Below are 22,336 nucleotides of genomic sequence, written 5' to 3'. Positions count from 1 at the left end.
GATTCTCAACAGCAAGCGATTTTTGTATTCGGCTTGCCGAAACTGACAGAGCGATGATTCCTCGGAAAGGCATGTCTGGGTTCGCAGTCTTTTCGCATCCATGCAGCGCCGAGTTTCCACATTACCAGTTGTGCAGTCGCCATTCATTGCCGTTCATTTTTTAAATGTCCGGAATACCATTATAACGTTTTGCGGCAGTACAAACGGTAGGTCGCTGCCGTTAGTATCCGTCCCTCCTGAGAAAAGAAGCCTCGTTACCCTGATGACCCACGCAGGGCACAAGGTCGATACAGCGTAGTGCTGTTCTGCTAATTTCCACGTATTTCTGCCTTATTGCGTGTCATCATTTCAGCAATGGCCAGGAAGTGAAGCAAGCAGCAGGTTACCGCAGTAATGAAACCTTTCTGTCTATCTCGTTTGTAAGCAGCACCGGAACAGTGAAGTATTGAAGTTATAAAAGGTATGCGCAGACCCACACATATAATTATTTCCTCTCTAACATGATCTCATTCTTCTGAAAGAACAAAAAAAATCGCGGCCCTACCACAAGTTTAGCAACGTATACCAAGCTGCCAAATATCATACGGAGATAAACTGTACGTGACAACATAAACATGTCTTTACTATTAGCAGAGATGCCGGTCTGTACGGAGCACAGAGCCCCCACACTTACCAGTGTCCAGGGAGACGCAGAGTGAAAATTAAAAAAAGCACTTGCATGTCGACAGTGGGAATGTCGTTTAAACAGTGTTCACGAAATATCCCACTGCTGCTTCTGAAGGGGGATTCAGGGGTAAGTGTAACCGAGAGCGCAATTCACTATACTTCACCGCTTTGTGATAAGGTTGACGATATCCTGTCGAAAATATGATCTTTATTAATATTTCTACTCTTCGTTCATGTGAGATGTTCACGGTTGCCCCTTCTTCGTTGAACCAGGTTGAACTAAAAATACACTAAAATTCAACATGGTGAACCAAGTTATGTTAGCGCGGAGCAGTACACCAGCATGCTATGCCTTATGTTAGTGCCAATGAATTCAGTAAGCCGAAAAAAACAGATTAACAGCCCTTGCGCCTCGAACGAAAGCGTGTACGCTCAAGGCACCACGAGGTTAGACAACGGTGTTGCCCACAACTGGGGGCCAAGTGCAGTCCCCGGCCACAATCGCTAAGCAAGAATAAAAACAGCCTTCAACTCGTATACTTGCGAGAAGCCTTTAATTCCCCAGCGTATGCAGCACCCGAACGCCGCGCGCCTTGCACACTTTGCGGAGACCCACGGCGAAGGCGACCACGAAGCGTTCCGCGTAGAAGGGCTGGCGGGGCAGCAGCCAGCCGTCCACGAACCCCATGTGGCCCCCGCGCGGAGTCACCACGGCCCCCAGCCAGGGAGACTTCAGTACCTCGTCCTCGGGCAGGGCTGTCTCGGGGTTCAGCGAGTCGTCCTCCGACACGAGGAAGACGAGAGGTCGCTGCACCATGCACAGCTTTCCCTGCATGCGATTCGACATCGCGTTACTATAGGGTTGGAGTATAGCGTGTCTGCGGTTATTAAAGCTTTCAAGTGATGATCTCTTGGACACAAGGTTATATTTCGAAGATTGAGACTTCGCGCGGCCAGCCACAATTCTATGTCTCATTTTCAGACACTTGTCTCTTCTGCCCCGTTCTTGTGAGTGAAGCCACCGCGTATCAACTCCTATGTGGTGGTGCGATAAATTTAACGCCCCGTCTTCGCCATCTTAATGGCACGGGCTTCAAACAACGCCGGCCTGCTGACTTGGAACGCTGGATGAGGGGACCGCTATTATAACTTTTATAAGCCGCAGGGCATGCTGTCGCAATTAAGTCGCCAATACTGTTCCTGAATCCGCAAAAAACGGCAGAGCTAAACATAGTGGCCTACAATCCAGAGACAAATCGTACCCTTAGTCTCCATCTCACAAACAGTGTGTACATTGACAGGATAGCTGCATAGGAAAAATACTCTCCAAAGCTTCTGGCGTTCCTCGTTGTTCATCGTTCCTTCCCCGTAGCAAGACCATCATTGCTGAGAAGAAAAATTGTCGCGGAAGCGGAGAATCAAGCTCGCCATCTACTATAACTCCGAGAGGAAAATTACAGTGGTGATGAACCCTCACTTCATGAGGCCTGCAATCAAATTAAGGTGGTCATGAACCTTCATTTCATGAAGCCTACAATCGATAGCCCCCAGCTACTCAAAAGCAAAAAAACATCTCGCAGTTTCGTACGCTCTTGCTAAAAGGCGTAATTCTCTGCTTCCTCCTACCTTCAGGCTGCAGTTCTCGTAGAAATCCTGCACCGATTGGAACCCGAATGCCGGGGCTGCATAATGCCTGTCAAATGATGCCAGTGTCCAACAGCGGAAAACATCATCAGCCCGGATCACCCTCTGCGCAGAAACCATATTGTGCGTTATAATAACCCTCATAAAGAAAAGAAAGGTACTGAAAAACTGAAAGTACTGAAAGGAAAAGAAAGGTACTGAAAAAAAAAATTAAATTCAGGGCGCTCCTTCTTTGCAAGGAATTGCAGGTGCTCTAAAATGTGAATGTGAAGCCTATATTTCAACACTGGGTATATGTTGCTCATTCACAAAGGAAAATTTACAGGTAGGCCCAGACTATTCATTTTGAGAGCCTCATTCGTCGTAAATGGAAGGATGCTGGCTTACAGCAGCTCATAACGTGGCAGCATTCGCCAGCGTTTGCACTGCCAACAAAGGCAATGCGATGGGCTACGCTGAGCAGCTGCCGGGTCGCCACATGGGAAACGCTCCACCGAACGGATGTCTTTCTCACAGCGTCTCATACCTGCGCCACACGTGGCGATGAAGTGCCTCATGCCTTCCGTTAGTTTTCGGTATAATTTCAACCCAAATCCACATGTTCAGATTAAAATTGATTCAAAATATAAGGATACAAACGCCGAAAAACTTGCTGAATATCTTACCTGTTCTTGTTAAAAATTCTGCACATTAAAAGCATTGCTTAAAGACTGTAAAGAGGCTCGCCATTGACCAACTGTAATATGAGGGATATATTGCGGTGAATACTGCGAACTTTGTGTCAGGAATAACTTCAGCTAATCGATGTTAAACCCGAAGCTATAACCTCAGACGCAGTTGTAACCGCTTGGAGCGCCAACTTCGTGATCCAAATGTGGCTGTCGTCGAGGGCTTAGGCGTCTTGTTACGGCACACCTCAGTCTGCCTCAAAAGCGTCACACCGAACTTTACAGGCTCCAGATGTAAGCGTACACTAATACATCGTATCCACGATACTGAACATCCTTTGTTGGTCAGTGCAACTGTCACGACTCCTGTGATTGCATTTTCCTTCGGCCTGCGCAGACAGAACCTTGGCGTTTCCTCCGGAACTCAAGGTCGCTCAAGACGTCTCGCTTTCTGGAGGCTAATTTTAAAAGGTGTTTGCTAGTCCCGTAAGCCACTTATATGTCCATGAACGCAACAAAACCTACAAAAGAAAAACTGTTGTTGGATGTAATCGGATGTCCCCAGCGGCGGACATATCCGAACTCTTTGCAATTTGCCGCATCACCGAGAACGCTTTTTATAGAGTTCTGCTAGGTAATATTAGACTAACTGGATCAGCTCCTGCTTACTACACATAGTGTCGCCCGCCAAGTTACACAAAAATTCGCCAGTATAATGTTACCATATTTTCCCTAAGCTTACGTCTTTGCCTCTTCTCGTCGACAAAAGAACACGCCACAAGGAATGTGTGGGGAATAGATACCCCCAAGGCTCTTCCTTTATTTGCCTGATGTACTGTTCAACGCAGTGAGTTAACGAGGTATGACAGATCCTCCGGTCGTTCCTCTTGGTCTTGAATTATTTTTGAATGAATATGAGCAATACGCATTTTCAAAATGATACAAATAAAAAACTGCAATTCTTTTGTTTTTCTCGTTTTTTTTTGTTTGAGGAGCGCTGTTGCGTTCGTGTAAAACGCATTCGCATAATTAGCGCACTGCGCCTGTGCTCAAAAGTATTTATACACTAGAATTTTATTTTCCAACTGTAATAAAAACAGCAAATAATTAACTAGAGATTATCCAGGCTTTTAGGTTGTTGTTTTTTTTGTATACTTGAACCGGTCTGTACCACTCAGTAACCTTGTTGTGCCTGCTGGTACACCTTAACCTCTCTTGTGCTGGTGCGTGTATCACGGATATAGTTTGCTTTTGAACCTCGTTAAGGAGGCTGGGGTCACAGCGCCTACGTATTTAAGCCCCCAAACGTAATAACCGAAAAACAAGTGTTTACGGGGGTCAGCAATACAGGCGGCGCAAGAAATGAATCTGCCACGAATTACCTTGCGCGACTGGGCCTTCGCACCTGCGCCAGACATGCACTAGCTGCTCACATGGAACCGCTCAAGCAGCATCCTTTTACAGCCTCTTTAGTAAGGAAAGAATCGCTGAAAATACTGCTGCATGCTGTTCTGTGGTGTGCCCGTTCAGTTTCCGACTGTCACATGGAGTGCGCGGGTTCCGTTCTTAGCACTGCTGCTAATAATAATAATTGGTTTTTGGGGAAAGGAAATGGTGCAGTATCTGTCTCATCTATCATTGGACACCTGAACAGCGTAAGGGAAGAGGTAAAGGAGGGAGTGAAAGAAAGGAAGAGAGAAGTGCCGCAGTGGAGGGCCCCGGAATAATTTCGACCACCTGGGGATCTTTAATGTGCACTGACATCGCCCAACACATGGGCACCTTAGCGTTTTGCCTCCATAAAAACGCAGGCGCCGCGGTCGGGTTCGAACTCGGGAACTCCGGATCAGCAGCCAAGCGCCTTAACCCGAGCCACCGTGGCGGTGCTGCTAAGATTTCATTTATTTGTTTATCGGCAATTTGTACTCCGCACACCTCATTATGAGCGCCAGCCTTTCTTGATGGTAAATGATAGCAATCGAAGAAAACGAAGGGACGCGATTCTTTTTATATGTACCCAGTCCTGTTATGACTTGATAAGCAAGACAAGCCTATATGTAAATAAACTCTAACAACCCTGTATACGTTGAAGGAGAGGCGCTTCCCCGTCTGCTGTCTGTGCGAACCGTAATCAATATCTTCCCTGGGCGCTGTGCTTTAGCATACGCGCCATGATTCTAATTCCTGAAAAGTTAAGAGCGCATATAAGCGCCTGATTTTTAAAGCGTCATTTAATGATTGCGTACAATCAATAAAATTGTCCAAATCCTAATGCCCTATCTATAAGCACCTACACAGTGACTCACACAAGACGAAAATTAAAATATTTGCGTCGCTTGTAAAAACAGTGGAAACCACCTGCGTATATGACGTCCTGTGTATACAATGATGTCAAGCAGCAGTGGCAATAGTGATGGCCTCGCCAAATAGAAATGCTGTTGCGCAAGTGCGAATACCAGATTGCGCTGGTGCGAATTCATGTGGAAAGGATTATTCAGCGTGTAAAGGTATTCAGCATCCTTAAAACATGCCTACCCACAGAGCTGACTGCAGCAATGAGCGGCGAATTTTATGTCTGTTGTATTGCAGCAAATTTGCAGCCACCTATTATTCGCTCTGAACAGTGAGGCTTGAAGCCATGCACCACATTCAGTCAGCAGACCCGTGCTACTCTCATATAAACAGAAGTCTTTATTCAAAACAAAAGGTTATTTTTGTCTTGACGAGAGCGGGGAGCAGCCAGGTGAAGTAAAAATCTTCCAAGGCTCGCACAGTAGAGCACACAAGTGGCTGTCCCTCTATACATTGAGACTGACGCTTTGGCTTTTTGAGTAAACAAAGAAAAAGCATTCACTGAGGTTGCAGATGAGCATGAGCAGTGCCACCTGGGTGTAATATCGGTGCCAAGAAAGCAGGGTCAGCTTGTCATTGCTGTACCTGATGTATTGCACAAATGTCAGCTGGCGCTCTGCATCAATAATTAAGCTTTCTCTTCTTGAAAATCGGCACTTTATCTTGAGCAGGAAAACACCCTTTGCAGTTTTAAAAAGCCGATCAGGCCTTCCGCGAACCCATGGCTGGGCTTAATAGACAACAAGTTTAATCTGGAAAAAAAAATCCTCTCCAGAAATGCATGTCACATCAGACTAGACTTGTTGCAAAATAAGAGGTAGAAATATGCATCGCTTATGTAGACCTATATGAGCAACACAAATGTGTGTATTGTATCAGCACAAATTAATAAGCCAAGTTGGTTCGATGTGGATTACCTCTACCACATCTGCACCAACTTTGTTTTCGAAGTCCTCGCGTGGCACTGGCTCCATCTTCATGTCTGAAAAATAACTTTCAATTAGCCCAACATGCAATGGTGTGATGTTGGAAAATGTACCGTATGCAGTGGCCGCTGAGTAAAATCCTCGACCATGGAAAAGCGTTCGCACGAGCTCCTGGGGCGTCTTCCTTGTTCGAAGTATAGTGTGTGCTAGTGGCACGTTGTCCTTTGTTTTCTTTTTTGGTGCCACCTGTCAGAAATTTTAACAGGACATTTAGCAGATACATTCCATTACAATTCTCAAATGTACGACAACAAGGTGGCAAAGCACGCACCTAAAGTTACTAGCGGCCCCTTCTTCAAGGCACATAGCTGCAGAGCACTTGCACATCTTATACTTTTTGTGTAGAACTCGGCCACTTATCTTGTCATGAATTGCTCATGGTCTGTTTTCTATATTACTATCTTTGAAAATTGCCCAGTGACGATTAAGATGTGCAGAGCCTGTTTTGTTTCCTGCAAAAGATTTTTTCGACTGTGCAATAACGTCATATAACTTCAAGCAACATTTGGTCTATGATGTAATGATGTAACATGCACCCCCCCCCCCCAGAAAAAAAAAATTATTCTGTTCCCTCCAGATTTGTGTCATATAACAATTGTAATGTGAAGGTGCTTTACGATTAAGCTTATCTCGAAAGCTTCGGGATTCTTCCTTCCACCGATGTATGGGTGCATGATAGCTGCAAGAAAATGTGCAAGTGCATTAGATGAAATAAAGCTGGAGTACGCTTTGTGGCATCTGTAATTGGAAGCCACAAATCTTGTAGTCTTTTACATCTGAATTGCTTAACCACTGCAAAAAAAATGCTTGGCAATTCAAGGATAAGTACACTTATATTGCATGAGTTAGGTACTGAAATGCAATGCGTGCCACCAAAAAGTTCTTCAACTGACTCTTTATCATCTGCACACACCTTTTTGGTTGGCCTTCCTCACTTCTGCCTTTCAGATGTGCACGAGACATCTTCGTCTATCTTGATGTAAAGCGCGACGGCAGTGCAGTGCTTGCAGCTTCCTGCACCGCCGCACCTGCTGATTCAGTGTCCAGCTTGTAGTTTACGGTCTTCCTTGCTTAACTGCAATGAATACAATGCAAATTCAACAACTCGCACGAACTTGGAAAACCAAACTGGTTAACAAAAACAAGCAAATATTTACACAATGTGAACGCATTGCAAATGATTACGTTCCCGCCGAGAAATCGCTTTCCAAATCGTTCTCAGAGAAGTGCAAAGCTCAATTCTTTAATGGAGTCACATTCCTGAGAAGAGTTGTTGCTTCTTTTTTTGTGCGTGCAATAACTCCGCTGAAACAGCATACCGCGCAGACCAGTTTAAATGATATGTAAAACGTTTCGCGCATCAAAGTGCCCCAAAATAAGAAACGAGGCCAGCAAAATTAGGGGCATACCACAGGTTGCTGTGTGGAAGGCACAGAAGCGGCCCAAAACGTACATCTCCGACATAGGTGCCCGTTTTAGAGCCGAGGCAACAGCTACGTCAAGAATGTCAGTTTTACTCACGTGAAATAAAACGCAGTAAACTTGTTTCCCGTGCTGGGAATTGCACTTCGCACACACATCTACGTCGTCCACTTCTCTCACGGAAGTAACATGTCCACCGTCATATAACTTCTTCCCGCTCGTCAGAGAGGCGGGATGGAGGTATTCCTGCACGCCCTTATTAGGCCTAAAGCCAGTGAATATCACTTGAGACATCGCATAAAGCAGTGCACGCAAGTAAATACGAATGCGCTCGTTGGTCGTGCCCGAAACGCAGCAAAAAGCAAGTGGGTGGCTAGCAGGTTCACCACCTCCACCTGCACAGAACTGCAGAATCTACCACGGCGGAGCCGCGGGCAGTGCTGCACTAAAGAGCCCCGCTCTCGCTGAACGAAGCCTATAGCAGAAACTGAGCGAATATCTCAATAATACTGTTGGGATGCAGAGTAACGATGTGCACGCGACTATGGCGTTACATATGCGTCGTCTGTTCCCATTATAAATCCTGTGAGCAGCTTTCCGAACGTTGCTAAGATCTGAAAAGCCCGTTTCAGTCCGCTTGCACACATTCCTCAAATACACTTCCCTTTGCATCCCCGATGTTGAGAAATCGTTGCAAACACATGCAAAGTAAGCAGACCTAAAGAATCCTGACCTGTTGGGCCAGTTGGTGCATGGCTAACAGGGTAAGAACTGTGGAAAAGGAACACGCTCGCAAGAGAATAAATCCCCACCGAAATACACCCATGTGCATTTTTTCTCTCATGAACGTATTTCATTTCCGTAGATTTTTTTTTCCTTCACCGTAAAATAACCATTTGGGACTGATAGAATACAATGCTGAAGACAAGTGTTTTTCCCGAGAACTGTGGCATTACGCGACCGCGAACGTGCATTCCGACGGTTGGCCACACTGGATCATAGAGGCACACGGATCACGAGATTCCTGCTTCAAAGCTGCACACCGTACCGGAACGCGCGCTTGGCGTACGGTCGGACGTACGTTGTTTAATCATTAAAAAAATTAGCTGCCGTTCAACTACTGCTAAGGCTGGTTAGAGAGCGAAAGCAGTGGTGTATTGGGGAACTAGACGCGGCTTGGCGTCTGTAGCGTTGAGTATCTTCAGCACACTGGATAGGCAGTGCGCGCAGCCTGCCACCCTGGCAGGTTTCAGTTAAGTTAATGGTTGATGTCGAGAGGTTTGTCACCCAATGAACGCTGCGGCTTATTGCTGCTGTGCCGCGCGTCTGCTACAACAATGTCAGCGCTAATGCATGCAGCCGAAATCCCCCTCTCTACCACCGCAACGCACCTCATAGTGCGATTAAGGCATCGACTTCCCCAGAGAGCCAGATATGCGCCTTCCTTTCCTCAAAATCATCGGAGTATAGAATGCTGTCAACGGCAACGGCAATCAACACAATAAACGCCGAAGGTCTATACCTCCAGTTCCGCGTTTCTGCAACAACGTTGTGAATGCCAACGCAAGCAGCGCAAATCTATCAGTACCGCCACGTATGTTAAAGTGCGGCTGAGGCGTCCACTGTCCCAGGGGCCAGTTATGCGCCTTTCTTTTGCTTTCGAATAATTCGGAAGATTTGTTTTGAAAAATGATTTTGAGGAAAGGAAATGCCACAGTAACTGTCTTACATATATCGGTAGACACCCAACAGCGCCGTATGGAAGGAATAAACGTGGTTGGTCTGAAGGTCATTCAAGCTCATTCTCCGGCCTACGCGACCACACCTTTACCTATCGTAGTGAAGTTTGTCGTTTCAGTAATAGTGCCGTCAGACGGTACTGTAGTCAACGCCATTAATTAAATCATTTCGCAATGAGAGTTCTGTGATACCTTTCGCTTCAACACTGAGAATGACTTGTGTTTAACGTGAACAATAAAAAGACCTTAGGTTTACATATCTCTCAATCAAGTCATGTCAGACATTTCGGCTTTTTTGGAAGGTCCAACTGCACTGTCTTAAATAGCGGTATCCTAAGAACTGGCGCTAGTTTTAAACCTGAGTCCTGCCGCCGTAGAATGTACTTTGGACAGAGTAGTGTAGTATACAGCGTAGTTACATTACATTACCATATTGTGGCGATAGTTTCAATACGGACAGCAGGTGCTGCACATAATTAAACAATTTAAGAAATAGACTGGGTACAATTATCAAGGCAGTGTGCTTGTTCAAAATAATGTCTGTGTTGGCGAAGCCCCACTTTCACAGTGGTTTAACGCGAAATATAAAGTCCACTGCAAACGGCCACAAAATTATTTTACTGCACCATATTAAGCTTTTGATGTGCAACACGCACCTGTTGCAGTCAAATCCCTCCAGTGCATGTTTCAGACGATCCTCTGGCTTTCATGCTTCTTCTCGGAACTTTAGGCTGTTCCTCTGAAGCTCCTGTGCTCTTGCTTGCTTGCTTAATAATAATAATAATTGGTTTTGGGGGAAAGGAAATGGCGCAGTATCTGTCTCATATATCGTTGGACACCTGAACCGCGCCGTAAGGGAAGGGATAAAGGAGGGAGTCAAAGAAGAAAGGAAGGAGAGGTGCCGTAGTGGAGGGCTCCGGAATAATTTCGACCACCTGGGGATCTTTAACGTGCACTGACATCGCACAGCACACGGGCGCCTTAGCGTTTTTCCTCCATAAAAACGCAGCCGCCGCGGTCGGGTTCGAACCCGGGAACACCGGATCAGTAGTCGAGCGCCCTAACCACTGAGCCACCGCGGCGGGTCTTGCTTGCTTGCGTGTTTTCCAAGTGGAGTGGAAGGCTTTGCGTTGCAGGGTAAGCGTCGTCAGAAGAGCACCCTTCTTAGTGCTCGGATTCCTCTTACGGCGCATAGAGCTCGGAGGAAGCTGAGGCTATGCACCTGTTGCTCTAGCCGCACTTGTCTTGCTTCCTTCTTACTGTGGGAAAAGATAGAGGATGAACAAGATCTCTAGCATTTGATCACGTTTGATTGTCCCCTCAGAATGGGCTTGTAGAGTGTTGTTCAGCCTTGCAGGTACGTTGTGCTCCCACAGTCATCCCCTTCGCCTGGCCAGGGGCCACGATGAATAACACTGGCTTAAAAAGTTCGGATAAACATTGCAGGATCTTCTTAATGCTACACCGTTAACTCAACCCACGGAAAGCGGAAGTAGGTTCTAGAGATGTAGAGTAGCAGGCAGTATAGTTGGAAGAAAGTTTGGAATAAATCTTTCATGCCTTTCACGCCATGCGTGTACGTGCTCACCTCGGAGAAAGATGGATCTATCCAGTTGCTCTCTGGACTTGGAGGTGCGCTTAGCGCGAAAGAAACCAGATGAGAAGGACACAGGAAGAGCATTGTGCAAAGTGCGTCCTTCACCCCCCCCCCCCCAACTCCTTCTGATTCATGACTTTCCAACGATTCCAAATTTCAACTTTGCCCCGTCACTTTCTAAGACAAGGCAGGATCATCTGAAGGCAAGAAGTCCAGGAGATCGCGAACTACCCAGCATAGCCTCCTTGCAACCCAAGCGCAGCCTGTATAGTTTTCATCAGTACGGGGCTGCAAAATACAGACGTAAATCACGTTTCCCGCAGTCACAGAAGACACGAGGTACCCAGCAGAGCTACCCATGCAGACGACATGCAAACCAAACAGTGCGTCGGCGCGCCTCCATTGAGTGAACTTGCTTACTTCTATTCATGCATATTTTTGTTGAAATTTGATATCATAGGGCATATTTCCACCAAACTGTGCGGTATGTGGGCTATACATCCACTTCTAGCGTACTCGAGGTGAATGTCATCGCACTGGTATCGCGTGCTTACTTCCCAGACAGCTACAGTTACTCTCCAAAAGATCAGGATCGTCTGATGGCAGGATGTAGCCCAGTACTGCCATCTGCCGGAACTCTACAAGGCTGAGCAAGGTGCTACACAACGAATGCTAACAACTCAGCGGCCTGCAGGGTAGCCGCTTGTCCACACCTCATGCTGTCCGAGGCAGACGTGCTTGTCTGCATATTCCCGTTGACACTGCCGGCGTACAGTGGAGAGTAATAAAGATTGGCGCAAATGACCGACGACTGTCACGGTAGAAGAAAGAAAAAATTATATAAATCATTGCTGGCCGTGACTTTCTGAAGAACCATTCACAGGACTGTGGCGCTTGAAAGGCCTGGAACTGTAGTTAACGATGTTGTTTGTTCTTAGCAACAGCACCATGAGTAGTCATTACTCCACTCCGGCGATCGTTCGATTGTGGAATCTTTTTTTACTCCCCACTGCACACTTATTAGCAATTGTACACAGCTCCTCGTCAGTGCATGGCTCTATGCTATTAAAAGGGTGCAGCATGAACGATACGCAGTACTTTACCAGTAGACATCCTGCTCATCCTAGTTTGTGAGCTCATATCTATGTCACAACGAGCTTCCACAAATTTGTCATTGGAAGAAAGTAGGAGTGAAGTGCATACCTGTATTTCCGCGAAGGTGTTGCAATCCTTGAGGGCCACTTTTATGCATGTTTTCACGATGGCGTTGTCAACCATGGCAGCCGTGATTGTTGTATTCGTACTTTCTCTCCTTTTTCGGGCCCCCAAACCAATCAGCCTCGCCACACACCTCGATGAAAACTTCTGTCCCTTTTACTTCTGCTGTTCTACTCGCAACGATTGCTCAGAGGATGTAGCGTTCTGCGACGTCATGATTACGAATCGCGGGTTCGAGCCACGCCTCAGCGAAGTGCAAAATACATTGCGGTAGAAGCCAAATGCAAAAGTGCCCACGCACCGATATTTCGGTACACACTAAGGCTCTGATCCCTGTTATACGCTGTCAAAAGAAGGGGATGCCTCATCTTGTCAAGCGACATAACAATCCAACGTTTCCTTTCGCTAGAACGGCGTGACGCTGCCATCAATGATAAGCCACAAGCCTATCAGGCGCAGTGTCCCCGACGAAGTTCCACCTCTATGCTGAGTCCTAGACGCTCTCCTTTATGTCGCCAAACCGTCGCCGTGATCTACTGCCTTTATCAAAGTATAGAGCCCTTTGTGCAGAAAAATAATGCATTCAGAGGACACTCGTGGCTTAATTTACGGGGTATACCTCTACTAGAGCACTGTGTTCATAGAGTTTTAGTTTGGTTATTATGATAGTAAACTCCCGAAAGCACTCAGGCAATATGGGACGACGTGGTGTAAGGCTCCGGATAATTCTGAGTGCCTGGGATTCTTTAACGCGCACTGACTCCGCACAGTACACGGGCCTCTAGCATTTCTCCTCCATCGAATTGCTACCACCGCGGCCGGGATCGGATCAGCGTCTTTCGGGACCACGGCCGAGCCCCTTAACAACTGACCCACCGCAGCGACTTCCATAGAGTATTCGTGGCGTACGTATGGTCTACCGCAAGCGTCGTGTAATAAACTGCATCGCAGCGCCACGAGCTCGGCCTTCTCGATAAGCAGGAGCGCAGCGCACGAAAGCAAAGAAACTGTCACGCCTTCAGATATAGGTGGTCCTCGTTCTGCTTACTCCAGACAAGGCACACTCATGAAATGGTGGTTTCGATGCAGTTGGTCGAAGCCCGAGTGATTTACACGATCATGTACATCGCTTATTTATCACGAACGTACCACAGGGCACAGTTTCGATTTAGACTTGATAGGCAATAAAGTTACATCACGAGAAAAAAAAAACGTTGGCGTCCACTCTTGCAGCTTTGTGTCGGAATTAATTTCTATCAGGGCTCCATGTTTCAAGTGAGCTCCAGATGCCGCCGTCGGAACAGGGGACCGTGATTCTAAGCGTTTAGTTATTAATATTTCGCAGAAGCAGGGAAAAAAAACAGTACATTTGACTGTTTCACGTAGCTCGAATGAGCTGCGCACACACAGAGTTAAACACTATCTCGCGCGTCATTTCTGTCGCAGTACGTTTCATAATCGGTTTCACCGACGGCCTGTTTATGTCGGGATGTCAACGCACCTAATCGAAGCCAAACGTCCGGCTTCCATTGCAGTGAATACCACTCGGATATTACCAACAATGTTTCTGTAACGACGCCACGGCTGACCTAGGCAGGCACTCTAAAGCGGTAAAATCACAAAAAACCCAACTGAAGGTGCTTTACATGATGAGAAATGCTCCAGAGCGCCCAAAACTGTGAAAACAGTTTAGACAAAGTGAAATCAAATCTTTATAAGTAAAGAAGATATCTGAAAAAGCCTTCAGTCTGATTAATGATTTCACCACCCTTATAATCTTGTTCTTATAAGTCTTCGCTCAAGTCATAGCAGTTCCTTTTTTTTTTGCAATCTGCTTAACTCCAAATGAGCGTTGCAGGCTACCGCAAAGTCACTCACGACCATTGGCTCAGAAAAGAAGCGCATGCCCATTTCTTTAAAATGTTATTCAACTTTAACAGCAGGTGGGGACATTAGGCAGGTTGTGAGAACGCAGGTAGAATCTCTTTAATTGGAGCTGCCACCTTGCTTCACTACTTCACTTCAGGGCATGTTCCGAAGCTTTCTTTCCAACAATTCCTTTCCGGCTGAAGGCGAGCAGACTGCATCGTAATTCTTATTGAACATTTCGGAAAACTGCCGCTCTGAAGCTTCCGTGAAGCTAACAGCCGGCAGTCTTCTCAAATTTCGAGGTTTGACACCCTCAATTTAAATTGTGCTTGCCAAAGAAGCACCAGAAGCTAATGCGGCTCGCATGCGGCTAAGCGGTTCACGAGTCCAGGGAGCCGATAGTGACAACACGACGCGCCGAATGCCATGGTACCATGTGAAGAAGTGACGTGTCGCAGCGAAGATGCTCAGACTTTTAAGAGGACTTTTTTTTCGTTGACACGGGTTAGAGCTAAAATAGACGAACACAAGGCGAGAGAACGACACGATAGAGATGAGCGGTCATCTGTGTCATGTGGTCGTTCTCTCGCCTTCTGTTCGTCTAATTTAGCGCTTACCTGTTTCAAAGAAATGTTTAACCAACTATCCCAGCACCAAGTTTTACTAAAGTATATTTAGGAGGACTGCCCAATGGCGCCAACAGTTCGTGTGCATTTCCGAGATTGATTCTCAACAGCAAGCGATTTTTGTATTCGGCTTGCCGAAACTGACAGAGCGATGATTCCTCGGAAAGGCATGTCTGGGTTCGCAGTCTTTTCGCATCCATGCAGCGCCGAGTTTCCACATTACCAGTTGTGCAGTCGCCATTCATTGCCGTTCATTTTTTAAATGTCCGGAATACCATTATAACGTTTTGCGGCAGTACAAACGGTAGGTCGCTGCCGTTAGTATCCGTCCCTCCTGAGAAAAGAAGCCTCGTTACCCTGATGACCCACGCAGGGCACAAGGTCGATACAGCGTAGTGCTGTTCTGCTAATTTCCACGTATTTCTGCCTTATTGCGTGTCATCATTTCAGCAATGGCCAGGAAGTGAAGCAAGCAGCAGGTTACCGCAGTAATGAAACCTTTCTGCCTATCTCGTTTGTAAGCAGCACCGGAACAGTGAAGTATTGAAGTTATAAAAGGTATGCGCACACCCACACATATAATTATTTCCTCTCTAACATGATCTCATTCTTCTGAAAGAACAAAAAAAAAATCGCGGCCCTACCACAAGTTTAGCAACGTATACCAAGCTGCCAAATATCATACGGAGATAAACTGTACGTGACAACATAAACATGTCTTTACTATTAGCAGAGATGCCGGTCTGTACGGAGCACAGAGCCCCCACACTTACCAGTGTCCAGGGAGACGCAGAGTGAAAATTAAAAAAAGCACTTGCATGTCGACAGTGGGAATGTCGTTTAAACAGTGTTCACGAAATATCCCACTGCTGCTTCTCAAATCTTTATAAGTAAAGAAGATATCTGAAAAAGCCTTCAGTCTGATTAATGATTTCACCACCCTTATAATCTTGTTCTTATAAGTCTTCGCTCAAGTCATAGCAGTTTCTTTTTTTTTTTGCAATCTGCTTAACTCCAAATGAGCGTTGCAGACTACCGCAAAGTCACTCACGACCATTGGCTCAGAAAAGAAGCGCATGCCCATTTCTTTAAAATGTTATTCAACTTTAACAGCAGGTGGGGACATTAGGCAGGTTGTGATTTCTCAAATCAATAAATATTTCTAAATTAGCCAGCAAGGAGCAAGTGCTCACCCCCCCCCCCTCCGCCGGTAATGCACGCCGAGCTCACGTGACAATTCACGACCTCATCCTTAACAAGACATGACTGTTTAAAGAGGAAAATTTATAACGGTTCCCTGACTGAGTCGACGATCATCTCGTTATTGTTTCAGCGCAGAAAGCCTCGTGTTACATTATTCATTCAGTGACTGAGTTTCATCACCTAAATCATTTTTCTTTTAAATTTCCAATGCTATATCGGGAGATGATACGCTAGCGAAGTGGTGATCATGCTTGTCAAATCACCCTTTTCTTCATGGATGGTGCACTCACCGAGGCGCGCACCACATCCTCGTTGTCTCGCAGGCGACCCACGAGACCGCGCGTGATGCAAGCGTTCAGGAGCTGGTTGAAGCCCCAGGGGTTGGCCAAGGCGCGGGCAGCCATCGCGGGTTGGAAGGGCGGCGACACGGCCAGTGCCGCGTCCAGCTGAGCTTGGCGACCCCGCTGGCACAGGTAGAGGGACACCAGGAGGCCGCCCAGGGACACGCCCACACCCAAAAGGCACTCGTGAGGGTAGCGCTGGCGCACCTTCTTCACCACCTGCAGTGCCGACCGGTAGCCATGCCATCTAATTGCTGGCCAGTACCTAACCGCGCAAGGTAATGAAAAGGCCAAGCTCGAAAACGCGTTCCTGGTTACATTTGAGAAAACAGAACCCACGTTGGCGGTTTCGGGCGGTGCCTAAAGTATCTCATGTTTACCGTCAAAATAAAGAATGTGTGTATGCGGGGTTTAATGTCTCGATGGTGAATGTCGGCAATGGACGCCTTAGTGGAGGGCTTTAGCTTAATTTGGACCACCTGTACACATTAACGTGCACTGAGGCCGCGCCTGCACATTGGCGTCTTTCGCATTTCGCCTCCATCGAAATGCGGCCGCTGCGGCCGAGTTTCGATCGCGTGACCTTGAGCTTCAGCAGCCAAATGCAGAAGCCACTGAGCCACCGCAGCGTATTTAGTTAATTGTAAAAATCTTAGTAACCTGCTATTTAATAATATTTAACTGATTTGTATTTGGGGACGATGGAAGCTTTCTTTAAAGACTTGTTATAATTGCCAGGGGTAGACATTGCACTGTGTTTCTCATTGTTATTTGGTAGCATTGAAGCTGAGTGGCCAGGTCTGGACTGACGCGTGGTGTTAGGTGACGGGTTTTCCTTTTTCTTCCAGCCTTTGTGTAGGGCTGCCAACCTTTTACGTTTCTCCTCAGGTATTAGAAAACATGTTCAGGCCTCTGACTAAAAATCACGATTAAATTTTCGAAACGATAATGTTTCGACCAGGACTGAAAGAAGAATAAAAATGGTTGCCTGCTTCTGATTCATGCAGTCCCTATATTATAGAGCGGGTGGGGGGGGGGGGGGGGGGGGCGGTGTCTCAGATTCCTCGTCAGTACTGGTGGGGGAATGCGAGACCCCCGAGCCCCGCAGACATTAAGCACAGGGGGCAGATGCACGGAAGCTGCCTGCGATATCTTCCCTAGCTGGATAGACTATTTTCGTATTCTGTATTCTTCTACTTTGTATCGCAACGTATGTTTTCAGCGAAGGATCTTGAAGCATTTCGAAACGAGATGCTAACAGGAGCATCCCAAAAATAAGCTTCTACAACAACCGCTGGAAACCCTGGAATAAAGGAACATTACAAAGACTAGGCAACAAGAAATAAATGTATTATCTGTGCCACGAAACTAAAGAGAGACAACGCTTGCACATAGGAAATATATAACGCAATGGAGCACTCATCTCCCACCGCAATCTGCAATGTCGAATACTCTTTTCTTCATGGTCACCTTCTAAAAATTTGACTGATAATCCTAGAAAATTATGCCAGAAAATAAATTAGCTCCCGACGCATACCATCGCTCTTACAAATGAATCTAAAGAAGCCAATGACATCGAATGCGATGAAATTTTGGTCATGCCTTTTCATCGGTATCTACTAATGCAATTAACGCGACAGCTGCTGTGTCCACAGCTGATAAAGACTAGAAAATGCCTGTGTTCGTATTTTCTAAAGCAGGCATTTCGGTCCTTATTGGAAAAAAAAGTCAATCTCCTCAAGAGCCGGCGTAGATGAAATGATTTCCAAGATATTGAGCAATCATAAGGGCATTTACGCAGTGTACTTATCTTCATTGCTTTCACAGTCATTTTCTACAGGGTATGCGCCAAATGACTGGAAAAAAGTTCGTTCTGGTATATAAGCCAGGTAACAAAGACCAGAACAGTACCTAAAAACCTAATGTACCATAGACTAAAATACCACCTGACCTCATCAATCCGCGTATCTTGCAAAATCACGGAACACGCCTTGTATTCTCAAATCATGAACTTTCTGGGCAGTAACAACTTCTGTGCTTCACAGCATAGATTTCGCAAGGGTTTGTCATGCGAAATAAGGTTGGCCGTCTTCTTTCATGATGTGCATAGTGACCTCGTCTTAAATTCACGTACTGACACTATTTTCCTACATTTTTGTAAAAGCATTGTACTGACATCGTAAATGGAATACAACGGCGCAAGAAAACAGACAGGAACACACAAAACGCAGCACAGGTGCCAACTACCAACTGATTTTATTATCTAGAAAGACCGCTTATAACCACAGGAAAGGCACAAAAATATACAAAACACAGACGGCGTAGGAAAAGAGAAGATGATCAAAAAACTGGCACAGAAGCGCGCAGAAAGGCAATCTTTTCGTCTGTTAAGGACACGGACGGCTTACTCACGCACAGTTTCTGCGCGATTCTATGGAAATTTTTTCATCTGCTTCTCCTTTCTCACGCCGTCTGCGTTTTGTAGTTTTGTGCCTCTCTTGTGGCTTTAAGCGCGGTCTTTCTAGATAATAAAATCAGTTGGAAGTAGGCGCCTGACCTGTGTTTTGAGTGTTCCTGTCCCTGCGTTCCTGCGCCGTAGTATTCCATTTACGATCTCCATTCACCAAATAGCTAAAACTGAAGTCCTGCTGCAGCATTGGACTCAGTATCCTACACCCGCTTATTGCTAAAAGTAGCTCAACTAAAGTTAGATCCTTATGTTTCATTGTGGGTCGAAGAATTCACTCCGAATTTGTCCTCGTTAATGGTCGCAGCCCTCTCCCCGTACTGTCAAGCATCCGCCAGGATTATTTACTAGCATTCCTCTTGTTCTTAGATCTGTATAAACGAATTACCCTTAAAACTATCTTGTTATCTACAACTGTTCGCCGACGACTGAGTGATCTACCGCACAAAACACCTGATTAATGGCAGCTACAAAATGGCCTTAACTGCGTGCATCCCTGGGGCGAAGGCTGGCGAAGGCGCTTAATCTCATTAAATTTAATCTATTGTCTTTTCATCACCCGCTTAATCCCCACGCTTGCACTTACTCAGTTCCCAATGTTCCGCTCCAATCTGTACTCTCATATGAATACCTAGTCGTCACTTTCGACCAGGAGCTCTCCTGGCGCACAGATGCAACAAACATAGTAGCGTCATCTACGGCACGCCTCTCTAAATCTTAAACTTCTCGACTGCAGATCACATACCAGACAAAGAGTAGAATAAGCATCTGCTATTTGGTGTCCGCAACAAGCAATTCTCATCAGCACACTAAAATAAGTTCAAAGTCACAACACATGATCATGTGGCGATTCATTTATTCTGCGTATTCATACTGCATCAGCGAATATCCTCACTCAAAAAAGAAACAATAAGATCTGAAAAATTCTTCCCTTCATTGCCACATTCCTTCTCTTTGGCATATTCATAAGCTTTTTGAGTAGTTCTCATGGCCGACCAGTTTACATCACCCTACCAGCCCGCATATTTCAGCGCGCCAGCCGTCCACGTCAAGTTTCTCGCAAACGGGCGCACACCGTCACTTTTTCCGCTTCTTGTATTCTTCGTAGTACAACCGACTGGAACGACCATTCCCACGAAGGAGCTGCACTCACCTGTCCATCACGCTTAACAGTTTAATAAATTTCTCCAATTATTTGACGCGACATTCACAATCATAAAATTCTTGTTCTTCCACCCCACCCTTGCCCCGCCGCGGTGGCTCAGTGGTTAGGGCGCTCGACTACTGATCCGGAGTTCCCGGGTTCGAACCCGACCGCGGCGGCTGCGTTTTTATGGAGGAAAAACGCTAAGGCGCCCGTGTGCTGTGCGATGTCAGTGCACGTTAAAGATCCGCAGGTGGTCGAAATTATTCCGGAGCCCTCCACTACGGCACCTCTTCTTCCTTTCTTCTTTCACTCCCGCCTTTATCCCTTCCCTTACGGCGCGGTTCAGGTGTCCAACGATATATGAGACAGATACTGCGCCATTTCCTTTCCCCCAAAACCAATTATTATTATTATTATTCACCTCACCCGTAATACCACTGAAGTAGGTTTTTAAGATAATAAAGTGAACTGAACTGAAACGAGTTGTTCAGAGAGCCGTTCTTAGCCAATCTTCACTCAATATAACCGGGATGTGTTCGTAGGCTTGATCAGCTGGCGTCAGGTGTCGGGTGTCATGCTTTCAAAGCAGCCTGCAGTTTTTAAAAAAGGTTCATGTCCCACACTGTAACTTGACTAAGGTGCGTCTAGCTCTCCAGATTGCCTAGCACATAGGTATACCACCCACTCATGGACCGTTCGTACGTGCGAACACTAGAGACTTTGCCCCGATTACCCAACGCAGCTCTGTCCTCCACAGAGCTCCATAGCGGAGCAGGGTAGGGATCGACCAGCCAGCTTAGGGCCGTTAGGGCCGTAGTACCTCCGCAAAGTCGCTGACGCTGGCGGCATAGGTGATGCGGTGCGTGGTGAGGGGCACACCGCCGCAGCCGCGCCCGTTCACCACCACGCAGGGGAAGTCAAGCGCGGCGAGAGCGGGCAGCAAAGAGCGCCACGGCCGGCTTTGGCTGTCCGTGTAGCCACCTGCGACAAGCACCAGCACCACGGGTCCCCTCGCCTCCTCGTTGAGCCAGTCGAGCGCCACAAGGCCCCGGTCCGACAGCACCAGCAGCTCCCGACGGTAGTTCACACGCGGAAGCCACCACTGCGTGAGGGAGCACATTACATTTGCGCTGCGTCCGCGTTACTGAAAACTACTACATGACTGCATTTCTTGCTTGTGGGAGAACGACGGCAAGCTATATAAGCCTTCAATTTATGAACCTGCTACTCATAATCATCGGCCTAACAGCGTCCACTACACGCCAAAGGCCCCTCCCATACCTCTCCAATTAACCCTGTCCTGTAACAGGTCCGGCCACCTTATCCACACAGACTTGCTGATCTCACCCGCTCACCTGACTCTCTGACGCCCCTTGCCAGGCTTGCAGTCTCTTGTAATTCATGCCCTTACCCTAAGTAACCTTTAGCTCTTTGTAATCGCTATTGCTAATACCTTTGCATGTGCCATCTGCGGATGTGATGAGACTATATCCCATATTCTTTGTGAATTCCCTGATTACAATGTCGAAACAAAGCCTCTCTGCCGTGCTTTGGAGCGTACAGATCCACGCCCGCTGACGGAGATGAATGTTCTGGACCATTGGCCCTGGAAATCATCGGTGGTGAAGGCCTCTCAGGCACTCAGAGCGTCAGGCCTGCAATATTGGCTGTGCCTTCAGGGCATGCTTACTGATTTCGCACACTGCCTATTTTACTGTTAGTCCCTTTTCTATTTCACTTATATATCGCCTCATTCCTTCCCAACTGCTTCACATCTGTGATAACCAGCTGTGAGTGCGAATGAGCTCTGAGCGCTGGTAAGCCGCAATAAGGGCGGCCTCATCGGCCAAGCGTGGCGCTGCTTCCCGCAGCTGAGAGGCGTGCGTTGCACTCACGTGGTAAAGGTAGCCGACCAACCGCTGCAGGTTGGCGCCGATGCACCAGACTGGGGTGCGGAAGTATCCCTTCACGAAGCCCTCCATCTGGACGCATAGGAAGCGACGAACGTGGCCGGTGCGGCACACCACCCTTGGCTTGCGCACCACCACGAGGACATAGTAGACTACGTAGGCGGAGCACGCCAGACAGAGCAGCAACTCGCCCTTGGTGGGCGCCTTCAGATGTTGCGCGACGCCCATCGCGATCCGCAAGTTCTTAATGCACTTCAACCTCGAGTAGCGAGCGCGAGGGCGGGTGCCTGTCGATTGAATAGCTGGCAACACGTGCTGACAGCGACACCTGCGGAAACAAGGCACACCACTCGGCGCTGTGCATCATTTCCTCTTCTTTTTTTTTTCGTGTAATCAAAGTGCCAACGAATAATTAAAAGAAAGAATCAAGGGAGTATAGGACAGGAAAAAGAAAATAAAAGTGTAGAAACGTATAAAAACT

General features: G+C 46.9%; 1 protein-coding gene across 1 annotated transcript; it reads right to left on the bottom strand.

The window, feature by feature from the left end:
* Nucleotides 1–1,203: 1,203 nt before the first annotated feature.
* On the bottom strand, nt 1,204–22,083 carry LOC144121336 (protein ABHD1-like). The gene is made up of 5 exons (XM_077654508.1): nt 21,841–22,083; nt 20,766–21,047; nt 16,281–16,550; nt 2,293–2,415; nt 1,204–1,495 (listed from the first exon to the last, which is right to left on the bottom strand). Exons 1-5 carry the CDS (start codon nt 22,081–22,083, stop codon nt 1,220–1,222), a joined length of 1,194 nt encoding a protein of 397 aa, XP_077510634.1. The 3' UTR covers nt 1,204–1,219.
* Between the last annotated feature and the right edge of the window lie 253 nt (nt 22,084–22,336).

This window comes from Amblyomma americanum, chromosome 1, assembly GCF_052857255.1.
Source record: "Amblyomma americanum isolate KBUSLIRL-KWMA chromosome 1, ASM5285725v1, whole genome shotgun sequence".
Classification (NCBI taxonomy): domain Eukaryota; kingdom Metazoa; phylum Arthropoda; class Arachnida; order Ixodida; family Ixodidae; genus Amblyomma; species Amblyomma americanum.
Note: the sequence above shows the minus strand (reverse complement) of the source record. Positions and strands in the feature narration are given on the sequence as shown.

Coding starts and splice junctions, on each gene's coding strand:
- LOC144121336 (XM_077654508.1), bottom strand. CDS start 22,083: ATGGGCGTCGCGCAACATCTGAAGGCGCCCACCAAGGGCGAGTTGCTG. Junction 2,416..16,280: donor AGGATGTGGTGCGCGCCTCG/GTGAGTGCACCA, acceptor GTTTCTGCGCAG/AGGGTGATCCGGGCTGATGA. Junction 1,496..2,292: donor ACGAGAACTGCAGCCTGAAG/GTAGGAGGAAGC, acceptor AATCGCATGCAG/GGAAAGCTGTGCATGGTGCA.